Source organism: Lissotriton vulgaris, unplaced genomic scaffold (genome assembly GCF_964263255.1).
Source record: "Lissotriton vulgaris unplaced genomic scaffold, aLisVul1.2 SCAFFOLD_2917, whole genome shotgun sequence".
In the NCBI taxonomy this organism is placed as follows: Eukaryota; Metazoa; Chordata; class Amphibia; order Caudata; family Salamandridae; genus Lissotriton; species Lissotriton vulgaris.
Window position 1 is genome coordinate 282,996 of NW_028251486.1, and position 15,453 is coordinate 298,448.

General features: G+C 47.1%; 1 protein-coding gene across 1 annotated transcript in view; it reads right to left on the reverse strand.

Annotated features, from left to right (window-relative positions):
• LOC147662874 (delta and Notch-like epidermal growth factor-related receptor) overlaps positions 1-6,056 on the reverse strand; it is a 47,024-nt gene extending 40,968 nt beyond the window's left edge. The window contains exon 1 of the mRNA XM_086950830.1: positions 5,816-6,056. Within this exon, the coding sequence (XP_086806956.1) occupies positions 5,816-6,018 (203 nt within the window). The 5' untranslated portion in view covers positions 6,019-6,056. The remainder of the gene's footprint in view (positions 1-5,815) is intronic.
• Positions 6,057-15,453: the final 9,397 nt, after the last annotated feature.

Here is a 15,453-nt window from a genome sequence, read left to right on the forward strand (position 1 = left end):
GCCCCCAATAGCCAAGTTGCCCTGAACGATCATAATGCCCTTTCCCTCTACATAGCCGCCTGCCGTGATCCACCACCTCCCTCCTCTCCCAAACCCAGGTTAAAGGCGGCAGCCATGACCGCATACGTCCCAGATCCCGCAGCCTTACTGACCCCAGAGACCACACAATTCCCTCCCTTTACCTCGTCTGACCATGAGCCCATGAGCCTGTCAGCCGATAAAGAGACCATGATATCCTCCCCTACCCCAATCCTTGTGCTTCGCACCTTCCGTGACATTTGAGGCGCAATTATGCCTGGACCAGCCCCTCTCCGTTGTGCCTCCTGCGACGATACAGTTGGACCAGCGTCCCTACCTAAGCATGCAGCCTTGGCCCTGCCTCTGACTGAATGTCTTCCCCCTGGGCCCTCTCTGCCCATTCATGCCATGCCAGTCTAGCCAGCAATCACACACCAGTAGGCTTTGAGACACTCGCACAACAGTTGTTGTGGTGGACCCACCTTTGCAAGAGACACTGAATCCTTCCTCCTCCCCACCGCATGCTAAAATGGCAACAAATTCAAAAATGGCCCACTGGAATGTTCTCTAGAGGATTCTGCTGCCCGAAGGGACCCCTGACACGTAGAAGCCCAAAAGCTTAGACTCTCAGGGCACAGCTCTACATCCCTTAAGTCACGCTACCTGTGCCTGACCTCACTACCCTTCTCTCCCCACTGCCTTCTCCCTTACCCCCAAATCTCAGCCCTCTGCTCCACACCTAAATGAGAGATACTTGGCCAACTGCCTCCCCATATCACTGAGGGACACCCGATAACAACGTTACCCATGTGTCGCTCCCCCTGCCTGACCTCTCTCCACCTTCCCCTTCACCTGCCTCCCTCTTAACCTCACCTCTTCCCTTCCCACTCCTTCCCACTCATTCCCCACCCGATCCCTGGCCCCTCTTCGTACTGACCCCACCCTCGTCCTACCTCACATCTATTGACGCTGCCCCTCGGCCAACATTACACCAAGGAGGCACATCAACCCCCCAACTACGCCCCATCCCCCATGAACACAGACATCCCTACCCATCTGTGCTACTCGTACAGGACCAGACGCACTCATCCACCCCTCAAGACTCAAATTGTAATGACCACCCCTGTCCTTCCCATCCACTCCGCATAATCTCATGGAATGTTAACGACCTCACCCACTACATTAAGTGCAAGAAAGTACTCTCCTACCTCCGGACAAAAAAGGTGGATTTCGCTCTCCTACAGGAGATGCACCTAGATGCTTTGGAGTCTAATAAGCTACGCCGCGAATGGGTGGGAATAGCATTTCACAGCAGTGTGAAAGTGCAAGCTGTCCTTATCTGCAAATCTATACCCATCTCCATTGTTAAGTCTTGGTCTGACCCCAATGGCAGATACACATTTGTCAAGCTGAAGCTAGGTGACAAATCCCTGTGCGTAGGCTCAGTGTATGCCCCAAAAGAGAATAAACGCTCCTTCTTCCTGCACCTGAACCATCTGATTGTGGAGATAGGGGCAACCCAATACATCATTGGAGGAGACTGGAACCTTGCTTGTGATGCGGTGCTGGACAAAACAGGCCCCTTGGACAACGGTAACGAGAGGGACAGAGCCCTGATGGGTGATATAACCTCAGACCATGGCCTTGTGGACCACTGGCGTTTCTTCCACCTAGCGGACAGGGAATACACTTTCCTAATGATGGTCCAGAGAAACCAGGCATGCCGAGACTACTTCCTCATATCCCAGTCAGTGATCGCACTCGTGGGTGTGTCCTGAATACTAGAAGCTTCACTCTCTGATCACTCCCCGGTCCTGATAGCTCTTGGCATTGGACTTTCCTTCCCGGGCCACAAACCCTGAAGTTTAAATGTCCAGAGATATCGCTCTCCCCAGGACAAAACCAAACTGAAGGCAGACTCTTCTTATCTCACAGACTATAAGACATCAGTGACCTCCAGCAGAACCCTGTGGGCATCTGCTAAAGCAACCATCAGAGAACAACAAATAAGAGATGCGGTGGTGGCCAACAATAGAGCGGCTCTCCTTCGTTCTAAACTAGAAGACCAGATCGTCTCCCTCACCCACCACTACACCTCCCACCTCTCAGTACACAACCGCCACTGCCTAAAAGTAGCGTGTATGGCTCTCAATGGCCGTTACACATCCAAAGCTAAGTATGTCTTTCAATGCCTCAGAGGTAGGCACTATGAGCAAGGGAAAAAAACAGGAGGCTACTGGCGGCACAGGGAAGGCAACGAGCGACCGCAATGGCTATCCCCCAGATCCGAACTAGGACTGGAGCACTCCTAACCCATCCCCAAGACACAGCCAATGAATTTGCCACATTTTATGAGAAACTGTATACCCCGGAAGCTCCGGCCAATAAGGAACAACTGGCCAAATACCTAGAGAGTATTGAACTGCCACAGCCGTCACATAATGGCAGGGACCTACTAGAGGGGGAAATAAGTAAGGAGGAAATTGCAGTAGCCATTGCCAAACTCCCCTTTCATAAATCCCCAGGCGAAGGTGGGTTCAGGCAGAATATTACAAATGGACGGTAGAAGAGGCAATTGACACTCTCCATGCTGTCCTGCAAAAGGCTGATAGAACCACATCCTCTGTCCTATCTCTAACAGAGCAGTGATCGTGGTCATCCCAAAACCAGGAAGGGACCCGCTCTCGAGCGTTAGCTATCACCCTATCTCCCTCTTAAATAGAGATATTAAAATCCTAGCATACTAGCAGCCCCACTGCGAAAAAGTCATCTCCTCTCTCATCCATAACACTCCGGTCGGATTCGTCCAGGGCCGCTCTTCCAGAAACCACCTCCGTACTCTGGTTCACATGCTATGGGCTGCAAAAGACCTACCAGAAGTTGCGGTAGAACTCTCCTAAGACGCTGAAAAGGCATTCAACCATATTGACTGGGAATATTGCTGCGCCGCCATGAAACGTTTTGGCTTGGGGGATCAGTTTATTTCAAAAGTCTGACTACTCTATAACTGCCCTGTAGCTCAGGTTAACTGTGGGGGCTTCCTACCTGACACATTCCCGACTCGAAAAGGCACCCGTCAGGGCTGTACACTCTCCCCCTCCTGTTCCTACCTGCCATGATACCCTTAGCTGCCCTTATCCGCCACTCACCAGAGATAGCGGGTATGCCCATTGCGGGAGGACAATACAAAATCTACCTATACACCGACGATATCCTCCTTACCCTTAAAGATCTCCCACGCTCCGTACCGGCACTTCTAGAGACCATTGACGGATTTGCGGCCATATCAGGCTTCACAGTGAACTGGGATGAAGCAAGGCCCTATGACTCTCCACAGGCACCACGAAGGCCGCAATCCAAGACCACACCTTCCGCTTGAAAGCAAACCGACTCAAATAACTCGGAGTCCGAGTGAACAGAGGGCTGGAGAGTATGGTTGCAGACAATCTGACACCACTAATCATACAAATGAAAATCGACTTTGACAAGTGGTCTATCCTGGGCTTCTCCATGTGGGGACAAGTGCAAGCCGTCCAAATGGTAACACTGCTGTGTTTCACCTACACCTTGGGGATGCTGCCCGTCACAGTGCCCCTAGACACGGATACAGTCCTTTGTCTGGGGCTCTGCCCACCCTCGTCTAGCCGTATCCAAACTCACTGCCCATCTATCCTTTGGTGGCATTGGACTCCTGTCCCTGGAACACTACTCCCTGGCCATACACCTCTTGCAACTAGCACACCTGTTGGCCAAGACACACGACCCTCCAAAATGGGTTGCTGTGGAACGACCACTCCTTAGGAGAAAGGATGGTCTTCGCCCCATGTACAGTAACCCCCCCCCCCCCCCCCCCCTCCTAGCCCCTCCACATCCAGTGCTGCAAGCTACATACAAAGTGTGTTTCTTGTGTGCTTCGGAATCTAAATGAAATATAGATATTTGACTGACTGACTTTAAATGTTTCTGTAAGTTGAGCAAAGTTATTATTTTGGTGCAGCTTTCATCTACAGAGTGAATACAGTTAAGCACCATGGACATGTCGTGAAGCACTACAGACTCAGACTAATGCACTACAGTCCCACACTATAATCAAGTGAGAAAAGGGGAAATGTATTTTTGAATCGCCAATTAAATGATAAGGATCGCAGAGGCCATAAGTAATTTTTCAAGATCCTACCTGTGACATACTAGTCGCTGTGCTGATTTAGGGTGTAGTCAAACTTGCCCAGCCGATACATGTGTGCACACATATGAGTACACATGTTTGCATCTAACCGCGCAGAGTTTTTTTTAATCCAGCTATGTTGTGGCAGACCTTAATTGAAAGGGTGGGCAGTAGCGGTTAGCACACAAGTCCATTTCATGGAAACTTTCAGTGAGTGAGAAGTTAAATTAAGTCAGAATTCACTCTCTCATAGTAATGTAGCCATGTTGCATTGAAACAGGGATTGTTATGCAGTTGTGCTTTGCACATACACCATTAATATTTAACAAAAACAGCAAGGAAGAGGGACATGATTATGGCACAAGACAGTCGACAGAATGACTACCTATAATTGGGCAGGAGCACTAAAAAAGGCTGGCCTGGGTGAGCATGGTCTAGTCTTTAAGATGTTTTTTATTTTAGTCAATCCTGTAGCATGCAAGCTCACTTGTGCTCACCCCCTCAATGATTCAGAGCCTTGGACTCAGATACTCATTATATCTGAAATCCCTCTTAAGGCACTGCCTGTGAGTACACTACAGTTTACAATAAAAAATAATCATAAAGAACCAGAGAGATATTTAGTTTATTTTTCAGATCTTTGGTAATACTCAGAAACATAACACTATTATTGTATGTGAAATCTAGTGTATCACAAGCACTGAATCACACTGTATTAAGGTCTCAGAGATAAATGGGAGAGATAAAGTTAACAGATAAAATACACAAACATGAACTCCACACACTACAGTAATAGGCAACTGTTAATATTGTTGTATGCTGCAGACAAGAGACCTTTATACATCTTACGCATCACATAAGCTTCCTGTAATTCTGATGCCTAGCCACAATATGAAGACCAATATCATTGTAAACCCACCTCTCTTTCCAAGTATGTTCCTTCAAAGTTGTCTGGTTTAAAAGCACAATAAAGGCATGTGTGATGGGGAATAAACTACAGATTCCCATGGAGAAATATGTATTAAAAATGAAAAAGCAGAAATGTCAGCTACATACTGAGAGGTTGCAGCTGGCACTACAGAATTTAATATACAAGAATCCCAACAGTAACTCTCTACTAGCAAATCAGATCAATTTCATTATGTTTTGTACTGGGGCAGCTAGATCAGTGCCTAACTATTATTTTTCAGTAGAAACTCTGCCAGTAGACAGAACCATAATCAATCATCTACTGAAATAGGTGGGCAGATTACAGGGGTTTGACTCTAGAGCCTACAGCAGACCCGGACGATGGGTTACCTACGATGGAGGACCTTCAGGCCTAAAGAGGCGCTAGATGCCTAAATGTAATATACTTAAATGATGAAGGCTTATTGTGATCAGGTGCACCGGGTTAGGGTGGGTAGCCGGGATGTTGGGTAGCTGGGGTTGTGGGGGGGAGACGGGGGGTTGTTCTTTTTTATTGATTAGGTTTGTGATGATACTGAGACTTGTCTTGCTACTTGCAATACTCTCCTGATTGTGGAGAGCTGTGCTTATGCCTTTGCCTAATCAATCAATAAAATTTGTTGTGAAAAAAAAATCATCTACTGAAATGCCATTTATCCTTGCCAAGCCCACCCCCTGACATACCTGGCATGTCGAATGGAAGCAATGGCGCTGCTGAATTCGCTGTCAATGCTTCTGCAGTTGTAAAACTCCTCATAAGAAGGCCTGGAGGAGCCCTGGTACTCGATGCGGCTGATGCGGCAGATGCCCACGATGAGAATGATGAGCATGAGGACAAAGGCCACGCAGAGCGCGCCGATGATGATGTACAGCGAGTGGCGAGGCATGTTTGTGAGACTCTCTGCCACGTGGCCAGACTTCCACTGCAAATCTGAAAACACAAGCAGGTATTTGACATTTATTTTGCTGAATCTGTATCTTCACAGTTTTCACACTTTCAAATATCAATTTTTGGGTAACACTTTTGTACACAAATGTGAAGTCAAACAAAAGTAGGAGTGCACAGTAAAAGACTGCTGTTCCCTGTACTTTCTCCGAAAACAGTGGCTAATTTAGCACTAGGGCTCAGTGTAATCCTATTTGTTTAAAAAAGTGTAGAAAACACAGATTAGGGGTCGAATTTAGAGTTAGGTGGTAAAGAAAAATATGACTTCTACTTTCTGGATGGCGCACTAAATTACGGGGACATTCTATCAGTAGACTTTCTTCCAACATAAGGGGATTTTCCCGAGAACGTGTGATAATTACCACCAAATTAGCTTAACGCAACTCTTCACATCGCAGTCTATCGCAGGAAAATAACGCAGTGTTAACGTTGTATTGTCAACACAGCGGTACCATGCGATAGGCTCACGATAACGCGTCAAATGTCTGCGATAAAGTCAATACGACGCCGCAAAAATGCGAAACACGAACACAAAAAAAGTTGCGATGAGGCCAATCGTGATACAAAAAATGAGCGAAAACAATCGACAGGCCTGCAATTCCCACATGTCAGGCTGAAAAAATCACCATAAAAACAGAAAAAAACCAACGCGAAACAAAAACAAACTGCGTAGCACCATGGATGCACCCGGACCGAGTGCAGAGGCCAACGCAAACCCCTCAAGCCTCACAGATCACCAGCAAGGAACCCCTGGGTTGGGGAAGGGCAAGGAGAAGAGGAAGAGGAAGACGGGGTGCAGTCTGCAGGAAAACCAAATCAGCATAACGGAGGTGACAGAACACTAACATCAACTGAACGCTAATTTGACAAATGTTAAGGCAGTCGCAGTGTCGAGGAGGTTAATGGAGGAGGCCAAGAGGCGCTGGCATGATGTGAAAAGCCAAACCAAGCACAAACCTGCTGCCAACAGGAAGGCTGCAATGGCGAAAGGAGGTGGAAGTCCTGCGCCACAGGAGGAGCTGGAGGAAATGAAGGCCACAGTTATCAGTGTGGAGACGGTGCAAGGAGTTGGGAGTACGGACACAGATCGATAGGACCTGACACAACATCAACAGGGTGAGTAAACTAACCCGGACTGGGGTGACGGGGGGATATGGGCACAATGGCAGACATGCACAACGATTTGTAGCACACTGCACACCCACAATGACCCAAGTTAATGTCTCTGACCCCCATGGCACACTGCAGCACACAGACATAGCAATCACAGCACATCCAACGACAATGTGTTACAAACTGCAACACCGACACTGCAGAACCGAGGAGACAACTGGGTCCGCTCATGCGCAGAAACAGGCCAATCACATCTAACATAGCAGGAAACTGTGAGATTGAAATGTACCTGTACAACCTCACATCCGTCATGTAGTCCAAATGTCCACTGTCCAGCATCAAATATTCAGCATATCCCAAACAGTCACAATGTACACTGTCATACAGTCTACATGTAAACTAGAACAATGCACCAGCATACATGCCAACACAATGTCAACATGCATCTCCCCATCACATTGCAGAGGGACAAACAACACCTCCAGCACTGCAGACCAGACAACTCATCAGTGATGCTGGAGAGGACCAACACACCTTCGACACCAATGCCCTACAACAGCTCATGGACATTTCAGGCAACCCACCCCCAGGAGCAGGGTAGCCAAGCTACATAGAGGAGAGCCCAGCCCCTGCACAGACCACACAGCAGGAAGCACCCGCCACCACGGCTGGCTCCCAACACTTCACTGAGGCACACATCGCATTCCAATGCCAGGTGTTAGAATGACAAAAGGAGGTAGCCGAACAGGTGCGGGTGGGGTCAGAGCTCATGGAAGCCGAACTAGATCACATACTTGGGTGTCTAAGTCCCATCAGGGACAACCTACACCCCCACAGGAGACCCACACTGCGACAGAGACATTTGCACATTTCCTGTTGTCAACCACGCCCAGAGCCCCGGAATTATCATTCACACACCAACGCTGGACCTCCATATGATGGCCTAGTCCACTCCTCTTACGTATTGAGTGGGTGACGACAAAGCTACATGTCAAAGGTCTTACTCGCTGCCAGCGGTGACATGGTTGCGTCCACTGTGCAAAGCCCAATATAATGTTGTAGGGCCCGGGGCCCTCATGCATACATTATGACCAGACAGACACACGCAGATAGTTTGTGGAACTGGCTATTGCGCACTTGCGCCCGGCCCCTTTGTTGGCAGGGTCTCATGTACAGTGACGCCTGTGCTGGATGTGTATGGGGTGACTGTAAGCCAGCCCTCACGGAGTGGTTGGTGCTGGCACCAACTTGATTAGTGAACACTATTAAAACAGAAACAGAAAACACCAGAATTACAGAGACAACTGCGGAGCATCATGGTGGTAGCCGGGGCAAGTACAGAGGTTACCCAATATGCAAACAGAAGTGTCCGTGAGTTGCAGTGCACTGAGGTTGGGGCACTAGAGCTAAGCTTGCTCATGTGAAGAAAATGTTGCAGATTGTGTCCCTTCGGGATATTCCTGATGCAGCTTCAGTGCGGTGTGTTACACCTGCATCATCTTCCTCATCATTGTTCCATGTCTCCCACACTGCCTGAGGTAACATTGTTGCGTGAGCTCTCCACAGCACACAACTCAATCAGAAATGGTCGATGAGTTGTGTTGCACTGAGTTAGTGGCACCTGGAGTCCGAGCCGGACAGGACTCGATTTGATGTGTGAGGCCTGGTGGACCGCAGTTGAGGCTGGAGGCAGCGGACAGCGGAGGCCACATACACATGGTGTTGATGACCCCAAGGCCATCGTCTCAGAGGCCATCCAATATCTCATCAGACAGTCCCTGACTTGAGCTGCACAGAGTTAGTGGCCCAGGATGCACTGCGGCCAGCACAGGCACACCACCATGGGACGGTGATTTGCGCTGCACTGAGGTAGGGCCATGCAGACTGAGCGGTTCCTCGTCAATGTTGAAGGTGAATGTGGTGGAGGGTTCTGGGGCACAGTGGAAGGTGTCCTCCACGGCATGATGCAGAGGGCAAAAGCCATCCGGAAGTGGCAAATTGAGGAGTGGAATGCTACAGCCTTGTTATTACCACCAAGTTGGTTTCAGCTCAGCTACATGAGGATGAAGACAACACCCAGTACACAGACGTCACCAAAGTTCAACCAGAGAGTGTCCATGAATGTCGGGAAACAGACTTAGTGGCACCGGGGCTGAGAGGGGATGCAGTCTGCGATGAGGCCGGTACAATGATATGAACTCTGTCATTGCTAAATCAAGACTCAGTTCCAAATGTGTGACCTACTTGATCACATTGTAGGCCGGAGGCAGCGGTCAGCAGGGCCCCACAGCCACATGTCGTTGGCTCGTGATGTACAGAGTTAGTGACACCAGGGCAGTTGTTGGTACTGTTCGATTACCTACGTAACGATTATCCATTTTTTCCTCCTGACTGAAACGCGTCTTCCTCTTACACCTCTCCTTGCGTGCATTGATATGAACTCTGCCATGAAGAAATCAAGGCTCAGTTTCAAATGTGTGACCTACTCGAGCGCAGTGTAGTCTGCGTGGGCCGACACACAAGTGTGGTTGGAATGCTATGCATATACTTGGTGGCACCACATCGAAGGGAGTATTGTGATATAAACTCTGCCGTAAAAAATGTACTCCGCCATAGTGTAATCAAGACTCAGTTCCAAATGTGTGACCTACTAGTCCGCTGTGTATGCCGGCGGAGTACATCAACGAGAAAGGAGTACTGCGGGCCTGTGTCGGGGAGGACGTGATGTTCGGTGGAGGCTGCCAGGGTTGCGGGCCTGGAGCTTGCACCGGCACGTGGTGGTCCCTCTTTGACACACGCCTGTGTCGGCAGGTGAGCAGTGAGGCCTGGGTGCGCAGGGGCGGCCAAGACGGGTTCAGGGACCAGCGGCTGTCATCCGACTTTACACCAGGTCAGAGCAGGTGTTAATTTCTTGCTGCTAACGCACCTTATCGCCTGTTTTGGGTTCTTATCCCCGATATGGTTGGTCGTAGAGAATGTTGCGGAGTGATGTTGTTGCAGCTTTTTGCACTCGAACGCCTACTCTGCATCTCATTAGCGATAGTTGCCGGGATCATCTGTGGCGATGCTTTTTGCAGCTGCTATCACTGGGAAACTGGTGCTATGGGCTGTTATCACCAGCTTGTGAATGGGCGATAAATTTATCGCCCCTTTGGCTGCGATAAAGTGCCGATAACTCAGCGATAAATGCTTGAGAATATGCCCCATAGTTTCTTATGTTGATAAGATTCCACTGGTGGCTTCTCCACTGCGCACTTCCTCCATAAATATGAGGGTTTCCATTGTCACCTTAACTATGTTGTACATGCGTAAAACAGGATGGATGACAACTATATACAGCTATAGACCAGGTCTAAAATTATGGGTTTTCCCTATAGTTACTTTGGAGTTTTGAACCAAAACCCTAATTTTGTGTGTAAGTGTGCAATGGCAGTCTGCATTAGTTAGATGAGGGTTCCCTTAGGGTGGCACAATACATGCTGCAGCTGTTAGTGACCCTCTTTAGTACCCCTGTCCTAGGTACCTGGAGTACCATTTACTAGGGACTTACAGGAGTGCCAAAGGTATTGCCAATTTGGGGAACAATTGTACAGTTTAGGGAAAGAGATCTGGCACTGAAGACCTAGTTAGCAGAAACCCCATTGCACTTTTTGTCAAAATTGCATCAAATACCAGACAAAAGGTGGGGATGACCATGTCAAAAAGGGGCTCTTTTGTACACCACTCACGATATTGTGGTGATGAAACTGTGAAATATTCATTTTGGGTACTCAAGTACCATTCTCATGAAACAATGAAAAGTAGTCATTTTGTGGTGGAGTTCTTAAAAAGAACACAGTTTCATCCCAAACATTTGACAACTGTTTGAATTCAGGAAACAATTACGGTGTTCAGGTGTCCGTTGCCTACCCAAGCATGATTGGCGGTATGAACAAAAGAGTCAACAGAACAAAGGCGCGATGGTGGAAGTCTGAGGATGAGAGTTCTGATAATAACAATTGTGCAACAAGCTCAACTGATTTCCAATGACAAAGAGTCATCTTGGCTACAGCAGTTGGGAGGAAGCCGCTTTAAAGTAAGTCTGAGGTTTTAAAGTCTAAAAACGTTTTCTCACATTTTCCAAAGCTTTGGATTATATGGAAGCTCCCAACTTAGAAAAGAAGTTCTCAAAAGGTTTAGGGCCAGATGTAGGAAGCGTAATTCCGGTCGGTAACAGCTGAAATGACTGAATTTTGGTCGTTACCGACCGGAATTAAGCTACTGAGATGTAGGGGCCCGAATTGCTAATTCGGTGATTTACCGATTCGGTATTTTAAGGAATCGGTAAATTACCGATTCCTTAAAATACCGAATTGGTAAATTACCGAATTAGCAATGTAGGAAGCACTCAAATGAGTGCTTTCCCCTTTTTGGGATTCGTTATTTACCACCAACTACAAGTTGGTGGTAAATAAAGAAAAAAAAAACAAAAAGCAATTTTATGCAAATTGCTTCAGTGCCATGTTGCAGACATACATGCCCTTAGGGCATGTATGTCTGCAATATGTGCACCCATACACAATTGAGGGGTGCAACAGGGTGTCAAAGTGACACCCTGCCACCCTTCAATGTTTCCCCCAATTACCAAATCGGTATTTACCGATTCGGTAATTGACATTCATTCCTATGGGCCTCCAGGCCCTTAGAAATGAATGGCAATTACCGAATCGGTAAATACTGATTCAGTAATTACCGAAACTTACAGATTCAGTAATTTTTTCTGTAAAATTGCCTACATCCCATTTGACTGTTCTTAAATACCGAATCGGTATGATTCAGTATTTAAGAATCGGTAATCTGGGATTACCTACATCTGGCCCTTAGTAACATATTCAAAGGCGTTTAGAGAATTTGGATTTAGATACCATTTTAGGATGCTCTTTCAATGAGTTGGCAGGGAAGAACCTCTGAAGGAAAACCAAACATGAGGATATTAAGCATATAGAAAAATGTTGTGAGGTGAGAAAACCAGAATAATAAGTAGCTCAAAAGTAGAAGATATTGCCAAAAGATCCTAAATAGCCCCAACAGAATGCAGGAGATATGCATATTTATCCCTAAAGGAATGGCCTCCCTTTCATTATTGCAAGGATGCAGACAAGATAAAATCATTCATTGATCATCAGAGTAACATTAAAGAGAAATGTTCTTGTAGGCAGAATTGTAATCTTCACTGTGGTTTTCATTGCATCTCATACAGCGACACTAGATATTCTTTTACAGGCTTCATCAGCTGTCTACAGTTATGTATCTTCCCTCAAAGTGACCTTTTGGAAGATGCTGAACTTTGCTGCCTTAACATGTTTAACCTTCTGGGCCTCCCGACACCCTCCAACATAGTAGACTAAAATATCTTTCTATACATCCTCCTCTCAGTAGTTTATATCTCTGACAATTTCAATAAATGATTAATGTCCTTCCTCTCAGATTGCATCCAAAATGTGGCACTGGGAGACCACACATTCCTTTCCCATATGGAGTCACTTAAGGCTCCTTCCTCTAGGATCCCATAATATGTGAGTCTTCAAGCCATGCAACCCTGGGAGTTAAGGAAGCTTAAACCCAACAAATTCAAACTCAGTCCTTGGTCCATCTCGCCCAGTAAAACAAATAAACTTGCTCTACCTCCAATATATGTTTTATTTTTTCTAAAGCTCCCAATCAATGGAAAGGTAAGAAATCAAGAGGTAATATGGGATGGTTGCTTCAGCCGGAGCTTCCATATAGATAGTAATAGTAGTAAAAACAGCTTTCCATAAAATGAAACATCTGGAAAGATACACCAGACTTTGAATCCTCTACAAAATGACTTCCTGGTTGTTTCCTCATCAGTGCATCCATGGCTGGATTATAGCTTCACCGATGTGCTGCTGTGCGCAGCCTCTGGTAATTGCCCACACATAGCATTACGCAGCAGGGACTCTGCATGGATCTGTGCTGACCTGGCGTAGACCTTATAATATTAGTGGATATTCATAGAAAGGTCAGTAGGGTTTGCTGGAAGATTTGTAGTGATTTCACATATTGGTGTAATAGTGCAGTTTTGCTCCACTTAGACCTACTCAGCCCAGAAACATGTCAAACCTGGGTAAAACATGCACACTGAGTTTGATTATGCAGGATCCAATACAAGCCTACAAATACATCTTATGGAATGTCAAGAATTGACATATTTCTCTGGCTCAACTCATAATCCGACTCCAGGCCTTTGTCCCACCAGCTGGACCAAGGTAATTATCCTGCTCCCCAGCAGAGATAACAAAGGCCTTCCTGCACAAATGGAACAGTTAACAGTGATTGACCCAGCTCCTGTGAAGGGAAAGAGGTATGGGGGAAATCTGCATCAGATAACTCACCGTCACACTGCACCTGGGCTGGGACATGTTAGACCCACTGAACTAGGAGGAAGCCCAGACATCTGTAGCCAAAGGGAAGGTGCTCCCATTTGAATGCTTGGTGGGAAGGAATCTGATAATGATGTTAGCTAGGGGTGGAAGTGAGGTCCTCAGAGGAGTTCTTCACAGTGGAGTTCTTAACAGAAAACTCTTTACTGCGCAATTTTTAACTGTCCCAAAATGTTGAGAAGGAGGGTTGAGACAGATGTGGAGGGATGATGTGGCACCCTTGGATTGGCCAGGGATGCCTGGTTTCTTGACCTTTCCACCACTACTTAAAAACCCTTGCTCACTAAACTTGGAAGGCAATGGTAGCAGAGAAATAGATAGCGGGAAGGAGGAGCCATCTGATGTCCTGCTAAGGACTTTGTTTTGAGCTGAACTTCCCCGAATAGATGGGTCTGTCCATGGCCCGTGGAGCTGACCCCCTAATGCCTCCTGGGGACCAGCTGCCGAAGATCGGTACTCCTCACCAATACCAGGTGCTCTGAAAGGCAGCAGAAGGGGCTGTGCAAAATGTCCCCATCAGAAGGAGAGGGGCACTAGGAGCCAGGACATGAGAAGACTAGTGCAGGGAGCCAGCAAATCCAGCTCCCTGCCAAGTGCCCACTCTAGAGGCAAGGGGGGCTATTGAAAATGCTACTGGTTGATGGAGCTCTCCACCAGGAGCAAAACAAGGCAAAACTCATGAAGATCGGCCTACTGGTGCCAGAATTTTGTCTCTTTGAATGTCTCCTGTTCTAAACAAAAGACATGAGAAAACAGGTGTATAGCGATCCGCCGCTATGACTCAAACTTACCTCTGACGTGGGTCAAGGCCCAGCGGTCAGCATAAGAATAATTGATATTTTCTTGGAAAAGCAAGATTCCTTCAATGCAGAATTGCTACAAGTTCCCTATCTCCACAGTGGCTGGAGCACCTCTTCAAGCCCTAGGGCCCCAACCCAGAGGCCCAGAACAGCCAGACAAGACACTAATGGAGAGTCGGCCGGTGCAATAAAGCCTGAATCCATCTGCAAGGATGCAGGCCGTAGATGCACATATCAGCCTGGCGGGAACCCAACAGAGCAGCACAAGAGTGGTCTCCCTGCGCTGCCTCCACATTATTGGATGCTTTTCAGAAAAAGAGCCACCACTAACTGTCGTAATTTGAGGATGGCTGGGTTAGCGCTTAGCTTTGCTACACGTTATTTCCCTTAACTTGGCCTTATTCGGAAAATGCCATTTTGTATGTTACGGCGGCCATTTTAGGGAATGAGCGGCCTCGTGGTCAGCATGCCCTTTAGTCCTTTGTCCGTGCCGCTGACCACTTGAGTTTGCCTAGCAACAGGCTATTTTTAGTAACGGTCAAGCCTGTACATGCGCAGTTCTGACTGACCAGTCACCTCTTTGAATGTTCCGCCAAACTGACCAGTGGTGGTGTAACCCCTCCCATGAGTTGGCTGTGTTCCAAAAATGACCATATATGTACCTAAACTCTGTAACCATGTACTGCCTACCTTTTTATTACTGTAAATCTGTATAAAAGAAGGACTCACACCAACGTTCAGTGTGATACTTCTTGCATTGCCGAAGGGTGCTGTAGGAATGTACCACCACCCCATGGGGTCTTAATAAACTTGTCTTTTGTACTTTTCAGTTTCCGTGCCAACAGTTCTTTTGGTGTAAGTGGGTATTCTGCGGAGCATGTTGGCCTTGGGAACCCAATACCACATAACCATTAATCACTGAAGTTACTTAGGCATACAAAAGATTCATAGTGTACATATACTTTATTTTATCAAGAAAAAAATATATATATATATTTATAAATATAGTCACCAACACAT